Source organism: Spermophilus citellus (assembly GCF_964194105.1).
Source record: "Spermophilus citellus genome assembly, chromosome: 19".
Classification (NCBI taxonomy): domain Eukaryota; kingdom Metazoa; phylum Chordata; class Mammalia; order Rodentia; family Sciuridae; genus Spermophilus; species Spermophilus citellus.
In genome coordinates this window covers 3,872,223-3,897,266 of record NC_138201.1, presented here as the reverse complement: position 1 = coordinate 3,897,266, position 25,044 = coordinate 3,872,223, and the positions used below count along the sequence as shown (strand labels likewise).

General features: G+C 47.5%; 2 protein-coding genes across 8 annotated transcripts in view; both read left to right on the top strand.

Moving 5' to 3' along the window:
- Window positions 1-3,679, top strand: part of EIF4E3 (eukaryotic translation initiation factor 4E family member 3) — a 104,439-nt gene extending 100,760 nt beyond the window's left edge. The window contains exon 7 of the mRNA XM_081276315.1: window positions 3,579-3,679. Coding sequence (XP_081132441.1) covers window positions 3,579-3,664 — 86 coding nt within the window. The 3' untranslated portion in view covers window positions 3,665-3,679. The remainder of the gene's footprint in view (window positions 1-3,578) is intronic.
- A 6,303-nt stretch (window positions 3,680-9,982) lies between these two features.
- The window catches only part of FOXP1 (forkhead box P1), a 517,497-nt gene continuing 502,435 nt past the window's right edge, over window positions 9,983-25,044 (top strand). For 3 of the 7 annotated variants that reach the window (XM_081276305.1, XM_081276310.1, XM_081276301.1), the window contains exons 1-2: window positions 9,989-10,325; window positions 12,217-12,360. The gene's annotated coding sequence lies outside the window, so the exon portion shown is untranslated. Of the gene's footprint in view, window positions 10,326-12,216; window positions 12,361-25,044 lie in introns of all 7 variants that reach the window. The other 4 variants (XM_081276307.1, XM_081276308.1, XM_081276304.1 and 1 more) reach the window with 3 other exon arrangements.

Here is a 25,044-nt window from a genome sequence, read left to right as displayed (position 1 = left end):
CCCGCCCCTGCCATTGGTCTGTCAATCTAGCACTCACACATTTCCACAACTGACCACAAGACAGCAAGACCAGGCCGGGCATGTGTGCTGATGGGGTCCCCAGAGACAGCAGAGAGAAGGTGAGACTGCGGGGAGCCAGGGGTGAGACCCAGCCTAGGGGTCTGCTGTGTAGGAACACCCTAGACTTCCCAGAGGGGAATTTTAACCAGAGCAACCAGACTGCCTAGTTTGGATCCCGTGCGTGGTCAGGAGAGGCGGGATCCTCCAGAGAGGGCTCTCTCCTCGGCCACTTCCTCTGCTGGGTTTCGTTTTGTGGCTGATGAATATCTGACATTGTTTATGGAGTCCTGGGCTCTAATAAATCTGCCTCATCAGGATACAACAAGCCCTGGGAAGCGCTCTCTGTTGGCACTGGAAGTGGGCTGGTAGCTCAGAGGGTGCTCCAGAGCCTTTGAAGAGGAAGGGACTTGGTCACTCCCTTACAGGTAGACCCCAGCGGGATTTCTGCTCCTCCATGGAGGAGCAGTTGTCAGATAATCCTGGGGACATCTAGAGCAGACGCTTTTGCCTGAGGACACCTTTGACACCCCTCCCCCCCCCCAGGGGAGGCTCGGCAAGGTCTGGAGATAATGTGGGTTGATCTACCTTGGGGACAGGTGCCTTCAGTGCTTGACACCCTGCATCGCATCGGAGAGGCCCCCCAAAGACCTTTGCGACTGCATGAGAATGGGTGAACGTCATTGGTGTCTCTGATTTCACTTGACATCCTCTAGGCTCATCTGGGTTGTCTTCAGCGACAGGGTTTCCTGCTTTGTAAAGCGATTCCACTGAGTATATCACCCCATGAGAGGACCCATTCATCTGTTGGACACTTAGGTTGTCTCCGTGTCCTCCTGAGCACAGGTCTCTTTACTGTACTGATGTCCCTTTCTTTGGGAATCTATATCCAGAAATGGGATGGCTGGGTCATGGGGGTCCTTCCATTTTTAGGATTTTTCTTTTTTTGGTACCAGGGTTTGGACTCAGGGGCTCTCGACCCCAAGCCACCTCCCCAGTCCTATTCTGTATTTTATTTAGAGTTAGGGTCTCACTGAGTGGCTTAGCACCTCGATGTTGCTGAGGCTGGCTTTGAACTCATGATCCTCCTGCCTCAGCCTCCCGAGCTGCTGAGATTATAGGCAGGCGCCACTGCACCCAGCCCCATTTTTAGGTTTTTAAGGAACCTCTGTAGTCTAACCTCACCCAGAGGTGAAATGTAAAACTAAGTTAAAGGAAGGTGGATGGGGAGAGAGCAGATGTTGGTCAACAGGTACAAAGCCAGAGTGGGACAGGAGGAAGGGGCTCTGGTGTTCTCTCATACACTTATTTATTAATAATGTGTTATAAATTCCAAAATAGATAATATGTTCCAATGAGCTCAACACAGAGGGTCAGTGGTGACACTCACCTGTCATCCCAGTGACTCTGGAGGCCGAGGCAGGAGGATGGCAAGTTTGAGGCCAGTCTCAGCAACTTAGTGAGACCTTCTTCACTCAAATACACAATGAAAAAGGCCAGGGGCTGTAACTCAGTGGTCAAGCACCCTGGGTTTGAGCCGTGGTACCAAAAACAATAAATAAACAAGTGGAATGGTTACAGGCTCAGGGGCAGTAGATATTGGAAACTTCTATGGGTGGATTCCAGACTCTGCTGTACCCCAGAACTCAGTGGTGAGCTTCTGCACAGGTCTGTTTCCATGGCCTCTCACCAACACCCTGGCATCTTAGGTCTGAAACGGGCCCTGTCCACCTGGGTAATTCTGTTACTCAGGGTCTGAAGACTCTGAAGACCCTGGAGAAGCGACTCCAGCCCCTTGTGGCAGTTGGTCCATTGGCTGAATCCACTGATTCTCTAGAGGAGAGGGTGCTGGTCACAGGACAGGGACAGCGTGTTGGGGCTCACTCTGGGTCCCTGGGTCTCTCCCACTGGCAGAGTTGATGGTTCTCTGCTGTCCTTAGACCCTCCCAGGTCAGGGGTCCCCAAACTTTGCCACACATTGCAATCCCCTGGGAAGCTTTTAAGAGTCTCCCGTGCTTATATTGGGCTCCGGGTCGATGAAACATAGGCCGGGGTTGGGAACTGGATCTTGAAAGACTTCCTCTAACAGCGATGCCAGCCACCGTCCTGGGACTTGCAGATGGCCCCTCATGCCAGCCTCTTGCATGGAAGCTCACTTTGGGAGGGCCGTCTGCTGGGACCCTGTTCTTTCCTGGGTGCCTCCATTTCTTTGTGTTCCCCACTACTCTTTTTTAATTAGTTGTAGATGGACCTAATACCTTTATTTTATTTATTTATGTGGTGCTGAGGATCGAGCCCTGTGCCCCACGCATGCAAGCCACAGCCCCAACCTGGCTCTCCGCTCCTCTTGGTGCATGTTTGAGGGTTCATCTTGTGACCCTGTTGATACCCGTTAGGTCTCTCCAGCAAGCTGGGCCACAAGCTCTAGAAGGCCAGGCTGACAGACTTTGGGTACTTAGAGACGAGATGAGGAGCCTCTGGACTCTCCCACGGGTTACATGCCCGCCAGATGGAGGGAGAAAATAATGGCGGTGGGTGGTGGGCGGTGGGCGGGTGTAGAGTCCTTGAATCACACAGCCCAGTAGAACTTCTGAACTCACTCTTTTGGGAAGGAACAAAAAAAAAATCCTTCTAAAGAGCAGCACCTTCTAAATAATGAGGGTCTGTCCTGGACTGGTTGGTATTTTGAAAAGGTGAGTCTTTGCTGACCTCATTCAGAATGGAGAACAGGCTCCTGGTGACTTATTCATGCTTGGGAAGGAATTCATGAATAAGTAAGAGTGCTCACCACCTCTCCCTTCTTCACTGTGTTTTCATCCTGCTCACTTGAACTGACGTGGGGACTTGATTTCCCAAGGACAGGGGTTAACTTGGGCAGCCTTTGCTCTCTACATACCTGAGGCCTGTTTTGATTGGCCCATCCTGGATTTCACAGCTGAGGAATATTTGCATCAAAATCTGTAACTTCCCTGCGGGATACAGTGGCACCTGCCTGTAACCCAGCCGCTCGGGAGGCTGAGGCAGGAGGATTCCCGAGTTCAAAGCCAGCCTCAGTAAAAGCAAGGTGCTAAGTAACTCAATAAGACCCTGTCTCTAAATAAAACACAAAATAGAGCTGGGGATGTGGCTCAGTGTTAGAGAGCTCCTGAGTTCAATCCCTGTTCCCCCCAATACATACCCCCCATACATGCCCCCCCCCCACAATCTGCACTTCTCACCTACCTTGAAAACTTTGAAGCTCTCCCAGTCTTGGTCTTGCTTTCTTGGTGACGCCAGTCACCATCTGCCCCTTGTCCTTGGGGCTTGTGTGCTTGGTGCTTCTGACTACATGATACTCAGACATCCATAATCTCAGCCACCTGATGGAGTGATTGAATTCCTTAGGTCATGATATCGATATGATTTGCTAAAACTTGCTTTAAAACATGGATTGCTGGGCTCCAGCCATCTCATGCAAGGAAGAGGTGTCACTTCTTATATACTAGATACCACTGTTACCAGTATTCCTCTTCTTCCTTAAGGTCTCATCTTTGGGATTGAAGAACTCTTTGTAGCTGGATCCTGGGCCTCTCCTAAGCCCACCCCTGTCCTAGGATTTCTCCAGTAACTTTCATCACCACAAGACGCTCCAGCATCCATCTCCCACCCCTGGAACTAACTGGTTCTCCAAGAAGCCCTGATTTCTTTTATTGGAGAAAGGTATCTAGAAGCCAAGATCTGCGGCCTCTGGGTGCTCACTGCGACTGGGTGCTCCCGGCTTCTAGCCTCTTGGTGCACCAAACTGAAAAGCACGTTTACATACCAACCCACGTATGCACACAGGTCGATTTATTTCTGTACCTGTTTATCTTGTGACTGCACGTGTGATAAAAATCTGTCCACAGGGATACCTCACTCTCCATTCCAGAACCACAGGATTCCTATAGTCTTCAGACAAATTGAATTTTAAATCTTTATATAGTTTTTTTTAAATTTAAAACAATAACTGAAGAACCCTGGGTGTGGGGATAGGGAAGTTCCTCTTGAGAGCTATTTTCTAGATATTCTTGTTTAAAAACCTATGTAAAGATGTTCTCATCCACGAAAGCGCTGGTGCCTCACCCTGTGCAGTGCCCCCAACGCCTTCCACAGGGAGGAGCACCCAGCTTCCCTGTTCCTGCAGGTGGGTCGGCCTGCCTCATCTCCCCTCTCAGACAAACGAGTCTTGTCCGCCAGGCCTACCTAACAATGCCTATTGTAATGCTGAGCTGGCACTTGTGCAGTCTAAACCTAAGCCAAGACACTTCTCAGAGATTACCATCAGAACTTTGCTTTACATGTGAAATCTTATTTTGAATTCAGGTACACAATTACTCACTCGGAGACTTAATTACACCGCCTTAGGACTAGTATTAAAACAATGGTTTTAATTATTTTTTGGGGGGTTACAAAAGGAACCTGTTGTCTCGTTAGGGAAATGAACCAACTGTCGTCTCTCTGAGAACCTCACCAGGGCTGCAGAGTACCTGAGGTTCCTTCATGTCCAGGCAGGAAGCAGCCCTACTCGGACCAGGACCCCTTGCTGTCCCTCTAGCCCATGGAAATCCTGGCGCCCTCCAATGGGTCTTTATAAAGTGTTCATCGAGCTGGAGAGAGAGTCCAACCCGGATGGCTCACGGGCTGCTGCTAGAGGTGTGGCCCCTCCACGGTTTGGAAAACATTCTGAGATTTAAACAGCAACACCTATAATTATGGAGGCGTCATTCCCTCCATAAAAAAGAAAACAAAACAAAGAAAGCAAAGCCCTTCTACTAACAAGGTGTAGTCATAGCATGTGCTCAGGCTTTCCAAAACCTGTCTGGCGTTTGCTCCTGGCCTGGTGGGGAAGATCTTCCATCTTTCCCTGAGTTCTCATAAAACAATACAAAGGTAAACAATTGCAGTGCAATTAGCAGTCTCTTTGGGGTAACAGGAGAGAGAAGTCACCCTGTTATTAATGTCAAAGGAATTAATCATGCTTTACATGGGTGATTTAATGGCTTAACTTTGTAAGTGGATAAAAAAGAAGAAACTAACCCATGTTTATAAAAGATGCCCGTTCAGAGAATCAGGTATGACAGACAGCTCATGGGAACTTCTGTCAAATAGTGCCAAGCTGTAAAGAGGACCCAGATATGGCTGGTCATAGTACTTCAGCTCAGCCTGGGGGAGGCTCAGCGGATGCTGTTGCAAAAAATGCAGATTTTGATTCAGTAGGCCTCGGGTGGGGCTGAGATTCTGCATTTTAAGATGCCCCCAGGTGTGTGACAAGCGAGCACATCATACTTTGCACAACAAGGCTACAGGCAAGAGGGATCTAGCACTGGCTGCTGGTTGCACCTCCCATACTCCCTTCATATGTCTTTGAGGTACCAACATTTTGCATGGGGTGCTCAGGGCTCAGGGCGCAGGGACAGCTCTTTGGCATGAAGGTAACTGGCCAAGTCCTTTCTTGTGCATTGTCATGCAGAGGGACTCCAATCCATCTGGTCCCCTGGGGCCAACTGCTGTACAGTAGAGTTCTTGGCAACCTCTTGTCACAAGGACCAATTTAGAACAATGTAAAGCTGTTGGCAGGCCATATTTACTTCTGTGTATACAACTGCATCCTTTAAAGGAACAAAATAAAACAAGGCAGGAAATGCGGTCTTGATAGCTAAAGCCCCTGTCTGGTTAGGATATCACAAAGGACACTACATCTCCAGATTTAAATCTGAGCCCGTGAAGTTTATTTTTAAGGAAAATACTTGCAAAGCTGGGGTCAATCAGGCCCCCCTGGCTAACTTTTCCAGCCACACAGTTAGCAAATGTGATTGGGTCTCAGTGCCTGTTGGTATCATATATGGTAAAACAGCAGACCCCCTGCTGACCTCCAGCCTGGACAGACAGGGGCATGGGCACAGGGAGGACGGGCTCCTCCCGGCACTTAGGGTAAAACACGTGATTTTCATTACTACTTTTCACCTTCTCGGAGGGAAATCAAAGGTTTTGGCTTTCATTTTGAGAAAGGTCCACCCACACTTGCAAACCCGCCCCTGCAGACCTCCCTCTGCCCTGTGTTTGCCCACTCAGTTGTCTGCCACGTTGAAGAGGCTGAGAAGGGTGTTGAACTTGATCTTGAGCGTGGGCTCGGTTTCTCCCACATCTCTAAAGGGATACATAGGATGGCTGTTCCTGGGGAGGTAGGCATGCTGCCTGAGGTCTGAGGATGGGTCACATCTGCGAATGTGGAAAAAGTGAGATGGAAATCCCCCAGGCCAGCACTCCTGGGTCCCCATCTCGTCCAGTCACTCACCAATCGTTTGGCTCTGGTGAATCCCAGGGCCTCACCAGCAATCTGATAACACTGCTGTGCAGCCTGGGCTTGGGGCTGGCATTAGCGGGGGGAGACTCCCATGATGAGGACTGTATCCTTTTCAATCACTTTGAATCCTTCTGCTTGTTCCAGAGCCGGGTGGGTGCAGGGGAAGAAGAAAAACCTTCAGAGAGGTTTGCGTCTGTAAAAGTCTCCAGGACCTTCAGTACCTGGGCAATCTCTTTTAATGCACTTTCTACTTTCTTTTCCCTAAACTCGTACAAAGAGAAATCAGTAACTTTGTTTCACTGCGCTTGTTTATGGAGGCGGACACCTATTCCCGCTGAAAGTAGTAAAAGAAAAATGCCAAGTAGGTTGATGTGAAGTGGAAATGGTACACCAACACCACATCTGCCCTCCAGTGAGTACAGTGTGGGGATTATGTAGAAATGACGTCATATAAGTAGCGCAAAAAAAATTGGGAAGGTGCTAACTCTGCTTTAAGAGACACTGAACGAGGTTGTTCTGATTTCTGCTCAATTCTAAACTTCCATGAGCTTCAGGCATCCCAGGAGGTGGCAATGGTCTCCACTCCAAGTCCTCTTCCCCAAATGTGCACGTATTCTGTGGCACAGTACGTGGAGATTAAGGCTCCAGTGTGATGTCTAGTTGGCAGTGTGCGGCAGGACACCGACACATTCTGGTACTTCTGGGGAAATCCTGGCTGCAGTTAGCAGTAATCTGCTAATTGTCCATTTATATTGTTCTTTTTCTTCCCTGTACCTTAAAATACGAGGAAACGGGGACAAGCACCATTGCCTGGGTGTAATTAAAAATAAAATCATGTCAGGAACATGTTTCCAAAAAGGATTTCTATTTATTTTATCACCAAAAGGTGGCGTCCTACCCCCATGCCCTTTATTTGAAAACCCTTCTTGCTGTAATTTAACAAAAAGAAACTTCCAGTTGATTACTGATAAAGAAATTAAAATCTGCTCCTTACGAATGTAACGTGACGGTGTCGACAATGAGCCAGACGTTAAGCTGCAGTAAGTTCCCTGGAACCGGGAGTCCCGGTGGGCTATAGCTGTTCCTTAATAAGTCTCCGTATTAGACCATCCCATATGAAGCAGAGTGCCATATATTATGGGGTTTACAGCCAGGATTTCCTTTTGTCTACAAACTTGTTGCCAACCTGACTCTGGCCTCCACTTGCAAATGAATGTAGAATTTAAGGCAGTTAAAATGCAGACTGAGATCAGTGGCAATCTAAGAATCTTTTTAGTATGGCAATAATGATTAAAAAAAAAAAAAAAACAACCCATGTGGCTTATCTGAAAAACAAGATCAGGATGATACCTCACCGACAATTAATAGATGTGTCACGTCTAAATAAATTGCTATTCCCCTGAGATACTCTCTACAACCAGGCATAGATCATAAACAAGTTATATTTGGCAGAAACATCATAGAAATTAAAAACAAAAATTTCCCAATAGAATGGCTACTATGTAGATTTTTTTGAATAATGCCATGTGAATTCAGAATGTGGAATTTCCAGTGCTGTCAAAGGGGTGCGGAGAGTATTAAGTGAGTTGACATAAAGCTTTTAGATCAGTGCCTAGGCCATAGAAAGCGTTCAATAAATATTAGATGTTATGATTGACAGCTGTAGGCTGCAGCGCTCCTGGCAGGAGTTTTATTTATCTGTGCATCTCTAAAAGCCCACTCTATGGTCTAGAACACAGGGGAACATGTGTTAATGTCTTGACAAAGACAACAGGAACACTGAGCTCTGGGAAGCGAGGAAACGCAACACTAAAATGCGTTTTATCTATCCAGATTCTAGCCTAGAAGATCGGATGGATGGTTTTGTCTGGGTAGACTGGAGCCTGGCGCCGGGGCCTCATGCATGGATGCTGCTGTGCTGGAACTAGCTGAGCGCAGCCCCTCGTGCCTGATGCTACAGCACCAGTGAATGGCTTGGTTATAATTTTATTTTTTTACTTGCAAAACAGATACAATTTTAAAAAGTGGTAAGTGGTAGCCTGTCATTGACACGGAGATTTGAATCTCCTGTCAATGAATGTATAGCCGTATTTGTAAAAGTACATCACCCAAAAGAATTTATAATATCCTTTTCAGGATATTTGTTATCTACAACTGTGCTAGTGTCAAGACCAAAGGGACAGCAAGTCTCGCTCTCCTGCGGGAAGCACTTTGTAGGAATTCAGAGGGTTGGCTCCTGAGGCATTTTGATGAAGAACTGGCCTGGTGTAAACCATCCAGCTAGAACCTGCACGTGCTGGCTTGGGAGTTTGGCAGCATCCAGGGTGATGAATCTGAAAAAAGAAATTATTTCTGTTATAGCAACAAGCCAGTGGAGGACCTATATTTTTTCTAAGTCACGTTTTGGAAACAAATTCGGCCTCTTCCTCTATTTATATTGATAAAAGTGAAAGAAATACTAAGAAATACTAGTATCTTTTTTTTTTTTTTATAGATGTATATATTTAAAAACATTTCCTTCGGGCTCCGCGTTTCCTCCTTCAAATTTCTAAAATTCGAGCGAACTTCAAAACGGCCAAAAGAAAAAAAAAATCTCACCTTTGCACCATTGGGAAAGCTTTTGCACGTGACTGATCTGTGGGCGAGCAGGTAGTTTGTGTTAAACAACTGATTGACATGCCAGCCCCCGGGTGTTTTCCTACGAGGAGCCGTGGCAGGAACGCAGTTCCCGGAGCAGCCACTTCCCCCCAGTGGGCCCGACCGTGCATTCCTGCAGTGACTGACAGGGAAGGGGGGAAGCTCGCCCCGCCGTGCACTCTCTCCTGATGCTGCGATACCAGGAAAAACCCCTCGCTGGCGGGGTTTCTGTTTCCCTGCAAACAGGGGTTTGTCCTTCTGCTGAACTTTCACCTCCCGAACTCGCCTTCTTTCATTGGACAAAGTGCAGAAAGAAAGAGGAGAGACCGAGGGAGGACGGGCGAGGAGAGAGGGGCCCAGGTCGCCGCCGACCTCCCCGAGCCTCAGCTGTCACTGAGGGCAAACACTTTCACTTTTAACTGAGGAAACTCGCCTCCCCGCCTCGCCTCTCCCCTTCCCTCGGTACGAGCAGCTCGGAGACCAGCGAAGAGCCATCGCGCTCTCATCTCGGTCCCTGGAGTTCACACTCGGGCTCTCCATCTCTCCGGGGTCTGCAGGAGTCCCCCTTTCCCATCTTCCGAGGAGCTCCCCGCCCCCCAACCCCTTATTTTCCAGGTCTTTCCTGCCAGATTCTTCTCTGGCCAGGGACTGCTCTGGCCTCCTTCCTCCCTGGTCTTGGGGCTCGGCCTCTCCCTTCTCTCCATCCAGCCGGGTCGCCCCACACCTCCCCTCCCCCAGCCTGCGCCCCCATCCCCCTCTTTTGCAATTGCGATTTTTTTTTTTTTTTTGCTGCGAGCCCTGTTGTTTACCCAGCAGGTGGATGTGACGTCAGGGACGCACAACAGCAAAAAATAACAACATCTCCCTCCGCGACGTGGTGGCCTCTCGCGCGCCTTATTTATTTATTTGTTCCGGGATGCGGGGGGAGGGGGCGGGCGCAGCGCTCGGGGACCGGGGCGGGCGCGGCTCTCGTCCGGGGGCTCCGGGGACCTCGGGGGCCTCGCGGGGCGCAGCGGGCCGCGGGCAGGCGGGCGGCGGGCCGGGCCGGCACGGTGCGCTCTGCGGGCGCCGGCGGGGCTCGGGAAGCTAGTCCGCAGCGGAGGAATCTATTGTTATTTATTGTGTGGCGGCGGCATGCTGTACGCGGCGGCCCGGCCCTCGCCCGGGAGTGCGTGTGTGCGCGCGTGTGTGCGCGAGTGTGTGTGCGCGGGTGAGTGTGTGCGCGGGGCGCGCGCGCGGGCGGGAGTGGGCGCGCGCGGGGAAAGGCCCGAAAACACCTTAGTTTGCACCGAGAGACCATTTGCAGCGGGTGAGTTTGTATTTTTCCATTTCTGCTCCACTTTTTCCCAAGCCGCCTCCTGCCTTGTTTCCGCCACTTTAACAACAACAACAACCAGCACAAAAAAAAAAAAAAAAAAAAAAAAAAAGAGAGAGAAAAGAAAAAAAAGAAAAAAAAAACTACTTTCCACCTACAGGCTCCACGTGCATCTCCCCAGCCCTCCTCTCTTCCTCTCTCCCCCAGGTCCGGGCCCAGACTCCGGGTGGGGGCCGCGAGCCAGCGCAAGGGTGGGGGAGCTCGGCGGCGCCCGCACCCTTGGGTCTATTTGCATAAGTCAAACGGGGGGGGGGGGTGCGGTGTGGGCTGCGCGAAGGCGAGATCGCCTTCCTCGGCTGCTTCCCGCCTCTCTCTGCGCTCTCCACGATCGCCTGGGCTAGAGAAATCAATAAGCCCAGGCCGCCTGTCGCAACTTTCAGCGTTCAGCGTCGGCGTCCGGTGGCCACTGGGGCGCGGGGCGGGTGCAGGGCCCAGGTCTGGGCAGCGGCGGGAGGGGACGTGCGGCGGGAGCCTGTAGAGCTCAAAGTTTGGACTCGAAGCAAACTTTTCCCCTTCCCTTTCCACGGATGTGTGCCCCTTTGGTGCCCCTGGGCTGCCCTGAGGGCCCTGGCCGACTGATTAGGGACGCCTGCGCCCTGGGCCCCAAGCTTGGGGTCATCTCCGGAGCCACGCGAGCCTTGTCCCGAACCCAGCAATGGGGACGCTTTCCCACTAGCCCCCGGATCCTTGAAAACTCAGACACACACCCGTGCACCCTCCACCAGACACACAACCCCACGCACGTTCCTTCCCCGCGGCCCCAGCTTCCTCGAGAGGCGCCGGCAACAGCCGTGGCCAGATCCTCGGGTGGGCACGGGAACAGGGTGCGCTGCGAGGAATCGCAGTACCCGGATCCTCCTCCCTTCGCCACGCACACTTTCTGGTTTTACCCCCCCACCCCCACCCCTCCAGCCTAGGGAATGGGGTGGGGGGATTTCCAAAGCCCTGGTCGGTTCTGCGACGCACGCGTGTCGCCGCGTCCCTCCAGCCTTGTCCCGGCAACCGATGGCTCTCCATTCCTCGCCTGCGCGCAGCCTTCCTCCCCAGATCCCAGCGCTTCATTCCTGTCCCGCAGAGACGACTCCCCGGAGCCGACCAGCCAAGGCGGCGTGCGCTTGGGGTGGGGACCAAGGCGGTGGCGGTGGCGCCAGGAGTCGAGGAGTTTGCCAGCTGCCGCGGGGTCGCGGTCATTTGCTGCCTCCGCCTCCCCTCGCCCCCGCCTCCCGCCCCCTCTTCCCCAGACACCGCCGCGCTCGGAAACTTTGATTCCTTCTCCTTTTTGGCCCTCGGCGAGCCCCCCTCCCCACCTGTTGTGAGCTCCGCCTCGGTCCCCGGAGACTGGCGGTGACACACACACGGGCGCCGGGGAGCTCCGCGCCCAGAAACAAAGTCGCATGCCCCCTCCCAAGTGTTTGCTTCGAAATCGCTGCCTGCAGTCCCCCATTGCCGCGCAGCTCCCGCCCCCTGAGAGAATAAGGACTAAATAAACAGTTGTAACTCCAAACCGTGCGCCCGCGATCGTCTCCCTATCCCACCCCCTTCCCCCCGTCCCTCCCCCTTCTTTTTTTGTTGTTGCAACTTTGTGAGATCCTGGGGAAGGTGCGGAGACTTGGGCTCGGGCCGATTTCCCGGTCTCGGGATCCTCGCTGGGATTCCCGGAGCCGCGTCCTCTCGGCTCCACGCGCGCTCAGGGTCCTCCGAGCCCGCTGCCCTCTCTGGTCTCGGTCCCTCCGCTTACTCACCCGTCCCGTCCCCTTCGATTTCCCCCAACCTGCACGGGGAAAGACTTGCTGAGAGAGTCGCCCCGGTTTCTTGTCGACCGCAGACCCCGAAAGTTTGCCCGAGGAAGAGAGCGCGCGGCGAGCGAGCGGGCCCAGGGCAGCGGCAGCCGCGCCGGGGACGATGGTGCTGCCGGCGCCGCCTCCGCGGGCGTGAAGGCAGCGCTCCCCTCCCTCTCCGGACTCCGCGGGTAAGTCGGGGCGGCCGCGGCTGCCGGGGCGAAGACGCGGGCGGGGGGCGCGGGGCTAAGGACACCCGAGAATCCCGGGCTGCACCCGGGCTTTTCCCTGTCCAAAGAGCCAGCCAGGGCGGTGCGAGCGCAGCGATCAGGCGCCAGGAGCAAGGAATGTGCCCACCCTCCAGCCGGTAGGTGCTTCGAAATACAGGACTTTCTTTCTCCCTTTTTACCCCCTTTCTTTCCTAAATCCGAAAATCGGGAGATCAAAGTTTAGCGTGGAGGGTAACGTGCTTCGATAAAATATGGTGACATCCCTGGGTCTCCTTCTCACCCCACTCCCCCCTTCAAACTATTAATTATTTCCAAGTCATTGTGTCCAAATACCCTTGCTAGGCTGATTACAAAGTGTATTGATTTAGCCTGGGCTCATCCTACCCTCTCTTCCTAATTTATTTTCTTGTTACTCGACCAGAAGACCCAAAATGAAACTTATTTCTTCGTCTTCCCTTCCTCCCCACCCCCAAGCCCTCTTCTCCAGGAGGCTTGAGGCGAAAAATGAGATTAATATAAACATTTCATTCGGTGGCCTCTGAGGCACTGCAGTGCTCTTCGGTGGGGCTGGGGGTGCGCTGATGTCCAGATGGACGTATTTCCTAAGTTAGGGTTTCTGATTTTGATACTGCCCCTTAATCACGAGCTTCTGGATTCCCTTTGAATGGAGACTGGGCATTGAGACCGTCCACACTTCACCTTGGCTCCTCGGCAGACTTGAGGGTTTAGGACGTGTACAATCAATAGCTGAGTTAAGAAAGCCTCAAGGATATTTCAGGAATTTCTCTACTGTTGAAAATATGGGGAAGAATTTCTGCAATATTTTTACCTTCTCACCCCCCACCCTCCCCACACACTCTCATTTTTTTCCATGGAGAATCAATTTGGGGGAAGATTTCTTAAATAGAATTTGAAGAGAAATAGGAAGACTTCAGGTGTTGTCTACTCAGGGCTATTCTGCATAATTGAGACAGAAGTTCCTGCTGATTTCTGTTTTAGAATTCCTCTGGAATTTTGATTCTCAAAGTAGAAATACCCACCTCTTTGAGTCCAGGAAAAGCATACTGGGGTCATATTTTCAGAAATTTGGGATTTTTAAAAATCTTTTTAAAAATTTTTACCCCCTCTGTCTTTCGTTTGAAAGGTCTCATAATTAGAGAGCATTAAAAATATAAAATGCAACTTAGCTCGTTACCATTCAAAAGGTGTCAGCTAAGAATCTCACTGCAAAGGGAAAAAAAAGGTTTAACATCTTGCCACTGGCTGCATCACCCCCTCTCCAGACTTTGGATTAGTCATTGTATAAAGGAGAGAGAGAAAAAAAAATCACATTTTTTTTTTTTTTTTTTTTTTTTGGAAAAGTAAAGTAAACAGCCTCCAACTGCTGAACCTTGACAACCCAAATTAAGGAAGCAGGAGAGATCAAACAGAACTGCTGCTGGGTTGTTGTCAGGAGCTGGACGTGGAGAGCCTTGGACTATTCCACCAAGCAGCAAGGCTATATGTTCATTTATGCAGAAATGGACCATTGCAAATGCTGATCTTTGTTGTGCAAGGGAAGGCTCACTTGGAAGGGAATAACTCAGCTCCTCTCTGGGTTGCAGTTGCTTTCTTATGGATGCAGAGTTGCTCAACAAGTTGTTGTTGTTGTTGTTATTATTATTATTATTATTATTATTATTATTTGTTTGTTTAAATGCACCTCTCTGTATGAGGAGCATTCCCCCCCAAAACGGTATTCAGAGACTATTAAGTCATCCGGAGGCTGCCTTGCTACCCAGAACTGTACAGTGGAATGCTTTTTACCAACATTAGACTCCTACACTAGAGTTAGATAACATTTTCTCACATCTAGCTTAGAAGATCTGCCTCATCAGGGAAGCTAGGGTTTTGTATGTGAAGGTTTAAATCCGATGTGAAGCTAAAAAAAAAAAAAAAAAAAGGAAAAAATAAAGAAAAGAAAAAGAAAAAAAAATCCTTGGTGGTAAAGTTTAGTGTCAGCCCAGTCTTGGAATTTAAAAAGGGGAGAGAGCATTCTCCAGATTAGACATAACCCCCCCTTTTTTTTAGATTGACATTCAGCATGACCATGATGCTACTTCTATTCAAGTTTTTTTTTTTTTTTTTTTGTAACTTGATTATGCCTCTTGTCTAGGAAAATTTTACTGCTTTACATTTTTAAGGAAAGTAGTAACAGTAATTACTTGAGCGTTTTTGTTTTCACAGGTTTATCAAAGTATAATGAAAGAAACATCCAGTATTCAAATTCACTGTCTCAAATTAAGGGGTTTACATAGCTGGAGATGTGTGTAAGATTTTCTGTTTATATTTAAATCCTAGAGTATAAACTCTGTAACACTTTTTTTCCCCCAGCTATAAACTATCCCCAAATTAAATGTCATTTTTAATTAAGTAGAACAAAGTAGAAAATAGAACAAGTAAACACATACGGAAGAATAAAAATAATTGTCATTTAAGCCTTGTATTTTTAATTAACAAGTGTTGATCACATAGTAAGCACTTTTTTTTTTATAAGCCAGTTTCATAACCATTGTGCACAATATGTTTCAAAGCCTGCAGGTTTTATTGGCTATACCTTTATTGTATAATTAAGCAATGGAGTTAAACATACACATGGATGCTGTTAGGCAATTTTCTGCAATATGTAATGTTTTTAGAAAGCTATAAATATTTTCTGGTTAAATCATTTGTACCAACAATAGCAGAAGTTAACTGAGTTAATATTGAGCCCAGGCATGTTTTTTTTTTTTTTTTCTTTTCTGTTACCAAGTTTTTCTTTGCTTCTCTGAAAACCATACCCCTGACCTTGTCAATTTGCATTCTAAGGCTCTGTTGACAGGTATTGTGTTTTCACCAGTTGTTTAAACTAACAGAGAAAGGATTGGGATATTTTTCCCCAAACACATGTATTTATACCACATCAAGGTCAATGCCAAAATTGAGAGAAGAGAGAATCTAGTAGAGGGGGCTATTTGATTTGTGCCGGCTTCCTCTTTGCAGCTAGCCTCAGTGTGCGTATTTATTTTGTCTCCATGTTTTAGTTAAGATTCAGGCTTGGTTTTGAAACATTATCTTGTAAGATTCCGAGTCACCAAAAAGTGTGCGTGCTCAGGGAAGGTTGGGCTTGGAGGGCCCATCGTTGGGTATGCCAAGAATATTTACAGAGTCTAGCAAGAGTTTTGTCTTTTAAAAATAATTTTAAGGACACGTTAATAAAATTTAAATAGATTGCAGGCTGTCAGAAAATAGTATAAATTTTGTTTATGATTCAGTTACTTTAAGGTACTTACATTAAAGAAACTCATTTAACCCCCTGGCTGAAAAGCATTAAGTGGGGAGGGAAGCCTTCCAAAGAGCTCCCCCTGGCCTTTGCTCTCCCGATAATCTTAAATTACTACAATTTAATTGCAACTTCAAGGCACTGAGTGTGAGCTGTTTCTCTGTGCCTGAGAGAGGGTTTTCAGAGCATAGCTGCATTTGCACAGGTGGTATTTTTGTTTAATTTTTTTTTTTTTTTTTTGCTAAGGGCTTTTTCCTTTCCTTTCTCATCCTGTTAGATGTCACAGTCCTTTCATAGATTCGAGTCATAGTAAATGCCATGTATGCTAAGACAGCAGTATTGGTCTTTTTTTTTTTTTCTTTTTAAGTATGTTTTTTAATTCAGTGCACATAAAAGCCCCAAACAGGTAGGGGTTTGTTTTGTAAAGAAAATAAGTCCAAGAAAGGCATCTCTTAAATAATTTGACAGGTGAACTTTGTGCCTGAGGTTTGGTATATACTTTTACTGTTGGCAGGGGATTTTTTTTTTTTTTTAACTTGGTGGTAGAAAAAACCCACCAGGTGATCAAACACGGAGCTTATGAGAGCAGCCAGGAAGCCCAGTAAACTCGCATGTGGGCCTGTCTGTTTTCTGAAGGATGGATTGTTACCCCCGTCTGCAGACCTTTTAGTGATACGGGCACTATCCAAGAAACCGTCTTCAACTGATTTTTAAAACTATTTCTCTTGTCTGGTACTTGGATGAATTAAAGTTAGAGGTGCCAAAAGCTGGAGCGGCAGCAGCCCCATGAGATGAGGCGGGTTCCTGAAACGGGCATACTTGGCCAAATTTGGGGTATCTTATGCATGACGGTTGTTTTTTCTTCCCCCTCCTCCCTGGGACGGGACGTTTATAGTTTATTTCAGTGTGCATGTGACCATGTGGTTAATGGAAATTAAGCAGATTTGGATGGTGCCGCCAACCTAAAAATAAACGTCCTAAGGAACGTTTGATTTCACGAAGGGCTTTGGTTTTTGTATCCCATGTATAATGTTCCTGCACCGACTTCTCCAGGGCTGGTGTTCTGTCCGGAGCAGGGAGGGAGGGAGAGGAGAGGTGCAGGGCTGGCGGGCAGGACAACTGGACAACACTCTTTGTTTCTCGAATGGATTATTCTTAGCTATCCCAGCCAGCGTGTGCTGAGGCATTTCCCAAGCCTGGTTGGGAAGGCAGCTCCTGTTCACCAGGAAGCTCATCTTTTGCCTGCTGTTTTGCCTAGTGGAGAAATCTCTTGACCAGATTGGCTCCTGGCTGCCTCTGCAGGTCTTGTTTTTCTCTGTGCATTCCCCTGACGCCAGCTTTTAAAGTGCACCCTGCCTCTGGCACACAACAGGTGTTGGTTTGGTCATGATTTTATGGGACTTGGAGTGAGAAAAATGTTTCCTACCTAGGCAGCCCCCTGGGAACCGGACCTAGTGCGGCACAGGTATAAGTGGGGTCATTCTCAGGACCTCCCCCAACCTGTTTTATTTTTCAAGCGATGGGGGGAGTCCCCTCATTTCGATTTAGTCCCATGAAATTGACGATGAAGTTGTCATGATTTGAGGAGTGTCTGGGAGAGGAGTGAAGAGGACAGGGGGAGCTTTTCAGTGGGTTGGTCTCGAGGTTCAACATGGTGGGGTTCAATTCGTTCCTTCAATCCGAGTACTTAAAGTAACTAAATCGTAAACAAAATTTATATTAGATCCTGACAACTAATAATCTATTTAAATTACATTAAAGTATCTGGGCAAAAATTTAATTAAAGACAGAAGTACCGTCAAGCCCTGTAAATATCCTGACAGGTCTACTCAAACGGAACTGATATCACGAAATATTTACATATGTCTCGTGCGTTCGGGGAACGTCTCAGCAGTGCCTCTGCAAAGCTAATTGCACTTTCTTTCCAAGTCACAGTTTTAATAAAACAGGGTCTTTTTTTTTTTTTTTAAAGGAATATGAATCCATACCAAACTGTGTTCCGGTTTTGTTTACCATTGTGTTCTCTGTACTCAGGATCACTCTGTGATGAGTTTATTTCCTCAAACTGCTGCTAAGGGCAGTAGCTGAGGGGCAGGGATTATTGAATAGAACTCATGTCCTTCTGTCTGATTGCACGTGTGTGAAGATACCGGAGACCAGCAGCATACATCACCGTCCACTGAGGAACAGAAAGTGGGGGTCTGGAGGAAGCATTGTCGGGTCCCTGTTGACAGCAAGTAAAATAGGTTCTCTTTGGGTGGGACAAAGAGTTTCTCCTGAATTGCACATTTGGATACCTGTTTCTACATTACAATAAATATGGATGTCCACACTTTGCCAGATTCTCTGAGCTCATCTAATTTTGTGATGTGCTTTGTGTACTAAGACACTGAGTCTTTCTTGTACCAGTCTGAAAAGCTGAGTTCCTGAGGTGTCTCTCCCTTCCTTGCGGCTCTGCCCTGGGGTGGGAATGTCTCTACTTGACGTTCCTGCCTGTGAACTAGGGGTGGTGTTCTCAGGTGTATTCTTGCATCTCAGTGACCCAGTGGTCCAGGGCTATGTTGTTCCTCACTATGTAAGGTATTCCTGGGGCTGTGAGGACAGGGACCTCCACCCTTACAGGAGACAGAGTGGTGTGGGTTTTGCTTGGCTTTTCTAGTCCCCCCTCCCCCCCCCCCCCCCCAGGTGGTGATGTTTGACAAGAGGTGTTGGTAGCTTCCCCTCTGGAGCTGGTGAGCACAGGGGTGGAGACAGGTGCTCATGTCTGCGGTGGAAGGAGGTCGCAATTGGTCCAAATTTGGCATGTTTCAGAGTAAGACCTTTGCTTACCCGAATCCAGATTAGCATAGGTTTGCACACACGTTTGTGCAGTGGATATCAAAAGTACAGATTCTTGAATTTTTTGCTATACTTTATAATAAACTTTCCCCTGTAATTTGGATGTAACTAAACAAAGACTCATGCACTAAGTGATATACGCTACCAACGATTCTGGAATTGAACTCTCTTCTGTTGGATATTACTGATATTTCTTTCTTTCTTTATTTCCTTTTTCTTTTTTCTTTCTTTTTTTTTTCTTTTCTGTTCTTTTGAAAATATTCAGACTTCTTTTAAGAATGAAAACCAAAAAAAAAAAAAAAAAAGAATGAAAACCAGTGGTTTTTAACCGAGCATGTGTATGGCCTCCCAGCTCTAGGGGCATATACAGACTGCTGTGCTGCTGGACTGGCCACCTCTGGGGTGGGGCCAGGCTTTGCCTTTTGAAAAAAAGTGCCTACATGATTCTCTTGCCCACCCAGGTGGGAAAGCTGGACTCCTAGGTGATCAGAGGTGGAGAAAAGCCTACAGCCCTTCCTCAGGGATTAATCCAGGTTATGGCCATTGTAAAAACTAAGAGAAGCATGCAGACTCCCTTTTCAGAATCAGGCACAAAAAGAAACATTAGATGCTTGGAGGAGCAGAGGCCCAGCCAGGTCCCCATGGTTCAGCACAGTGGTAGGAACATCTTGGAGCATCGCCTTGGTAGTTTTCATTAGGAAGCAGGTATTTCCTTTCACACTGTGTCTTGCTTGGATCCACCGTTCCTAGTGGATGTTGCTACACTGTAGCTACCAATTAATGTCAAATGGCTTTCTGCAGTTTTTTTTTTTCTCTGAGCATTCCATCTTAATTTAAAAATCTGAACTGTTTACTCATTAGATTAACCCTGCTGGCACAAGTATTTTGATTTCCCTAAGCATCTTGGGAAATTCTCTATCAGTGTCTGTGGAGGGGCAGGCAGGAGTATTGAAGGAGGTAGCCTGGCCCCTGGTGCCACACAAACAAAGCCAGATCCCAGAAAGAATGTATCCTTCAAGATGATGAGACAAGGAAGATAAAATGCTAAAGAGGCTTATTTAAATATTCAGGGCTTTAGTTAAAGATCTAACCCCAAGATCAAAAGAGTTATTTAAATAAAAGTGGTACATCATTTTTTGGGGTCTGTATCTGTAACGTGCCTTCTGAAGTTAACTAGTAATAAAAGTGTTTGTCCAAAATGCCCTCACCTTATTTTAAAATTAAACAAAGAAAAAATTCCAATTTGACTTTGGGTGTGGCTTCATTTTCAGAGCTGGTAAAGCACTGGTCATTGTTTTTAGGTTTAGAACTTGGAGGTTGCCCTGGGTTCAGGTGGCATTTGGAAGAGTCCCGCTAATGCAAAGTCATTTTATTTCTCTTGAGACCCTGAAGCACTTAATAAAAACAAAATCTCTGATGAGCCTAAGTGTAACACTAGAGGGTCTCTGTCACTGAACAGGGGCTTCTACGGAGGATGAAAATAGAACCCATCGGGAGGAGGGGTGGTGCAGTGGTCCGTGGGTGCTGAGAAGTTCCTGGCTGGCTGATGAAATCCAAGTTCGATGTTAGATCATGCTGCCCTGTTTGTTGAAAGGATGTTGATCATTTCATTAGGAAAGGCTAAGTAATTAACTGATATTTCATTAGGGAGTCAGTGACACACCCTTTTTAGTGATGCATTACAGAAATTTCCTAATAGAAAGTTTGCTGCATTTTATGTTTGGAAAGAAGCAGGTTGAACCTTGGGAAGCCGGATGGCGTGTCTTTAGAAAACTGTCGTTGCCCACCTGCCATGGCTGATAATTTGGGAGAAAACAGTCTTATTAAAACAGGAATCTGTGCAGTTCCTGGTTTTCTTTTATGGGCTCCTTCGGGCATGTCCGCGTGGGCTTGCTGCTTGGCATGCCTTCCTTGGGTTTAAGAAGGGTTCAGCAGCTTAACTGTGTTCATCTTATTTTCTAAATAATGGCTTTTGTTGCCGTGTGATGTGTATTGACAGTGAACCTGTAGCTGTAACTCTGGTGAGCTCACAAGGAATTCTTAGCCTGTGGCAGCAGGTCTACCTGTCTGCCCACCCGGGTGCTCCTGCTGGTATCTCCCTGCCCGGTGGCAGCTGCAGCCCAAGGTTCAGATATTCCCAGATGGGGGCCTGGGAGAGGGACCCCCCCACACACCCCACCGCTGAAGGTCACCTTTCTCCCATGAGCCTTTGCACTGCAGTCTAAGCAAGGTCTCTCCCAAGCCTCCTTCTTCACGCGTGTCTCATGTCAACTGAATGTCGAACAGATCCTTCAAGAGCCATCTCACTTCAGGGTCTGTTTTTGTTTTCTTTTGCTTAGGAAGTAGGACAGTCAGCTTTACTAAATATAGCGAGTATCTCTGTGTCGGAGACGACTTTCCCATCGCACAGCACCGAGGTTAAAGAATTCTTGAAGTATGAGGTAATAATAAGCAAATTTGAAAACAGCGGAAATGGATTTTATATTGGGATGCAGGGTCTCGGTGTTTTTTTTTTTTTTTTTTGGTCACTGATGCCCCGACTGTGGAATAAAATCCTGAGGCCTCAATCACTTGGATCAATCCAACCAAGAAGGACTTTTCAGGAAAGAAATTGGGCAGGTATTTACAAAGCTATTTCTTTTAAAACGGTGAGCTCCCCTTTTTTAAGTTTTTAACCAAGAAATGAGTAGGACACTGCAGAGGAATGAAGAAAAATCCCCAAGCACCCGGGTTACCTGCGGCCGGCCCCTCCTGGGAGAGCGCACAGTGCTGGTCTGATGGAGGAGGCTCCTGCCTGTCCCTCCCTCTGCTACCCCCTCCCTCCCCAGCAGGTGCAGGGTCCTCGGATCCCCCAGCACAGCCCTTCCTGCGTTCCTCGTGGATGCCTGAGTGTCTTCCCTTCCAGGGCTCTGTTCACAACAGCCTGGGCATGTGCTCGGCACTGCCTGGCTTGCTTTATTTATTTATTTATTTTTATGCAGTGGAGTTTGCAACGTGGACGCGTGTAGCTGCGGCGTTTTTCCGTCTTCCGTGTGAACCCTTTGAAGGGCTGAATATTAATTGTAGACGTGGTCTCTCCATGTGCACCAGGAATGAAGCGGCTTTCTGGAAGGCCATCCGCTGACAGCTTAGGATGGATGTGAAAACAGCACTCCTGACTCGCAACTTGGTGATTTGTTCATTTGCCAATATTGTGTGTGTGTGAGAGAGACAGAGAGAAAGAGAGAGAGATAGAGACAGAAACCTTAAATAATCTTGACCATTTATCAGAGAATTTGATGAAAAAACAATCAATCAAGTGGCTGATCTCTTGCATTAAGGAAAAAATATAGGCAAAGCATTAAAGGAACTTAGCCATTTTCTCACTCTTATTTAAGGACTTGGCTTAGAACTTAACAGTTACATATGCAGGGTAGCGAGTTAAAAAGCCATGTTTAATTAACAGGCGCTTTGTAATTCTGCACCCTTGTTATGATATAACACCTTGTTCTTCAGCGTAGAAAGCGATTTCTGCATAATTTCAAGGACTGGCGTCTTTATGGTAAGGAAGCCATATAAATAAAGATATACTTAGATGGAAATCGGAACATGTTTTTAAAATAGTGTGTGTCTACTTCCCAGCTCTGTTACCAAACTTGCTGCATAAGCCGGACTTGACGTTCTGTGATTATTGCTAATGACCAAAGGAATCGATGGTGCGAGACTGGACGCTATCAGGGGCCCTCATCGGAGAAAGTTATCAGTTTTTTTTTTTTGGTCATTAAGTGTTAGTGATAAATCATACACTGTTCATTTTGCGTAGATGGAACATATTTAATTCTGATGTACAGAGTTTCAATTTAGCCAGGCTCATTGCTGAGCGAAATGAGTCTTTTGTAACTTCAGAGGAAAGAGAAAAGGCGGTTGTCTGAGCGTGGCCAAGTGGGGCCATGGAGAAATATGTCCCTCGACCAGCCAGGAGGGTCTGGAAGAGCTTTGTGTGTGTGTGTGTGTATGTGTGTGTGTGTGTGTGTATTTTTTTCCCCTTTCTAGACAACTTGGTTATTTGTTCTGACATTTTATTAGGAATATCAGATGTTCAGTAAATAGCATAAACGACTAGAGATGTTAAACAAAATAGTCTCAAGGTAGATAGTGTTTCCCCGAAGAATGGAGAAAAATATAACAAAGGGTGAATGTTTGGACAGAGCTCTGTTTAAACGGCCAGTGTGTGTTCAACAGGGACTGTTGAAGTTGTGGTGCCTGTTAAACCATAGTTTTAATTAAAAAAAGAAAAAAAAATGAAAATGGAGTTTCTCATCTCCAGTAAGGTTATGCTTGGTAATGGTTTATTTAAAGAGAAGTCATACTTGAAAGTCAGCATCTTTTTCTAGCTCCATAAAATCTTGTGGGAAAACAGTGACCCCACGTCCACTGTCAGGAGAATTCCTAGCACAATTCTCTCTGCAGATGTTTCTCCACGCGTGGGGGGACCATTCGATTTACTGCAGCATGTAGTGACGAGGAGAAAGCAAAAGAATAATTAGCTCTGTTTTATAGGATGCACGAGAGAGAGAAAGAGAGAGGGAGAGGGATTGGAGGCTGCAGAGGAAGGGATTCAGGGGAAGTCTGCCCTAATGCTATTTTTCTTTTAAGTGCATAACCAAAAAGATTCTCTTAAAAGCAAACATTCCCACCCTAGCTTGGGCCAGCCATGTTCTGCCATCTTCCTGCCACTATCCCGTCCGTCCAGGTTGGCTGTGACCGGCTGGGCCATCTGCTGTTCCAGTAGTGGCTTTCTGTACGCTAAGGCAGGCCAATTGGGTCAAATTTTGTGATCTGGCAGATGTCCACTGGAGCTAAGATCAGGCCAGACTCATTTTTATGTGTGTCCAAAGCCAAGATTTCAACTTGGTGAAAGGCTGTGGAATTTATTTCCCAAAGCCTTGCCCACACTCTGTCCTCCTTTCTTCGGTCCCCCCCTTGCACAGGGATGATTGCTTAATACTCCTAATTATGCCGGATCCCTCTGTATTTTCGAACACCTGTGCGTAATTCAGATCATGGGTGGTCACCGAGCCTGGCCCGAGAAACGGGCTTCTCTGTCAGAATGGGAAAATCCCAGGAACCTGACCACGGGACCGCGTGAGGGGGCTGAGTGGAGCTGGGGAGAGGCGAATCATTTCCCTTGAACTTGAACTTGCATTGCTCTGTGTCAGAGTATCCCTCGCTCTTGGCTGGGCCGAGGATTCTAATGAATAATTCAAAAACTAATGTAGTTCAAATAACCCCGAGTTGTAGTCTATCCATAACCATTATCTGTGTCCCTGTCTTGAAAGTTGTTCTTTTTCCCCATGCCCAAGGAGCATTACAGCTCCCTGTCAGAATGGAGTGATGGGGTGCAGATGGGGTCTTCATGGAGGAGCTTGCTGGGCTGCCCTGACCCCCAGACCCGGGGTCCTGTCAGAGCTCCAGAAGCTCAGTGAAGGTCCAGTCCAAGCCACACCTTTGTCTATGAGGAGACTCTAGTTCAGAGAAGGGACATGATTTTCACGGTGGCACCTGGCAATTGGGATTACAGTGATATTCATTCCTATATCCATATTTACAGTCACCTGGGCCATGCAGATGTGTACCTTGGCGTACATATGTGAGCGTGTGTTTCCAAGGGTGCGTATCTGTGTTTATACCGTGCGCGTGTGTACTATTTAAAAATGATACCTATGGCTCCTGTGCCGTCTCTGTTTTGATCATGAGCTTTGCTTCACCCTGCCAGTAACGTTCTTCTTGTACCATGAGCCTTGGGTATAATCATCGGCACCTACTTGGTCTTCTGGTGCATGCATTTATATTTGGTTTTCTTCTTCTATTTGAGGACAGCATCATCCGGACCAAATGGTCTCTCTGGTGTTGGAAATGCACGTGGGACTAAGGATAGAACAGGCCCAGGGTTCTGCCAGTGTTTGCTGGGGATGTGTGTATTGTACTTGGTGTGTGCGTGCGTACACATGGGCACGTGCCTAGATGGAGGCGTGTACCGGAGGAGTGTGGGTGAAACCCTGAGTGTGAGGATCTGGAAGTGATTTTTAGTGAGTTGTTCACACTCTCACGGCTCTTGGAGGTTGATATGCGTGCTGGGCCCTGGTACCCACTTGGAAGGCATCAGGGACACCTGGGTCTCAGTTTTCTTGACGCTCTGTTATACAGAGCACATCTTGGTTTGCAGGTCAGAGCATGTATTGGGGATGAGGTGAAAAAGAAGCTTGTTTCCCGCATTAAATATCAATTTTGGAGAATCTAGGACAACCGAGCCCAGTCTCAGAGTGTAAATAGCCCATGAAACAACTTGTCTGTAAAAATATAGAAGACTCTAAATCTTATGAGGCTTTCAGAAATCCCCCAAAGCAAATAAAAAGTGGAAGGAGACCAGCTATCTACTTGCCAGCCCAGTGTGAAATTAAACTGCAGGGTCCCCTGCTAGACATTAGGAAGAATTTCAAGATGGTGGCCGCAGAGCATTAAACCAA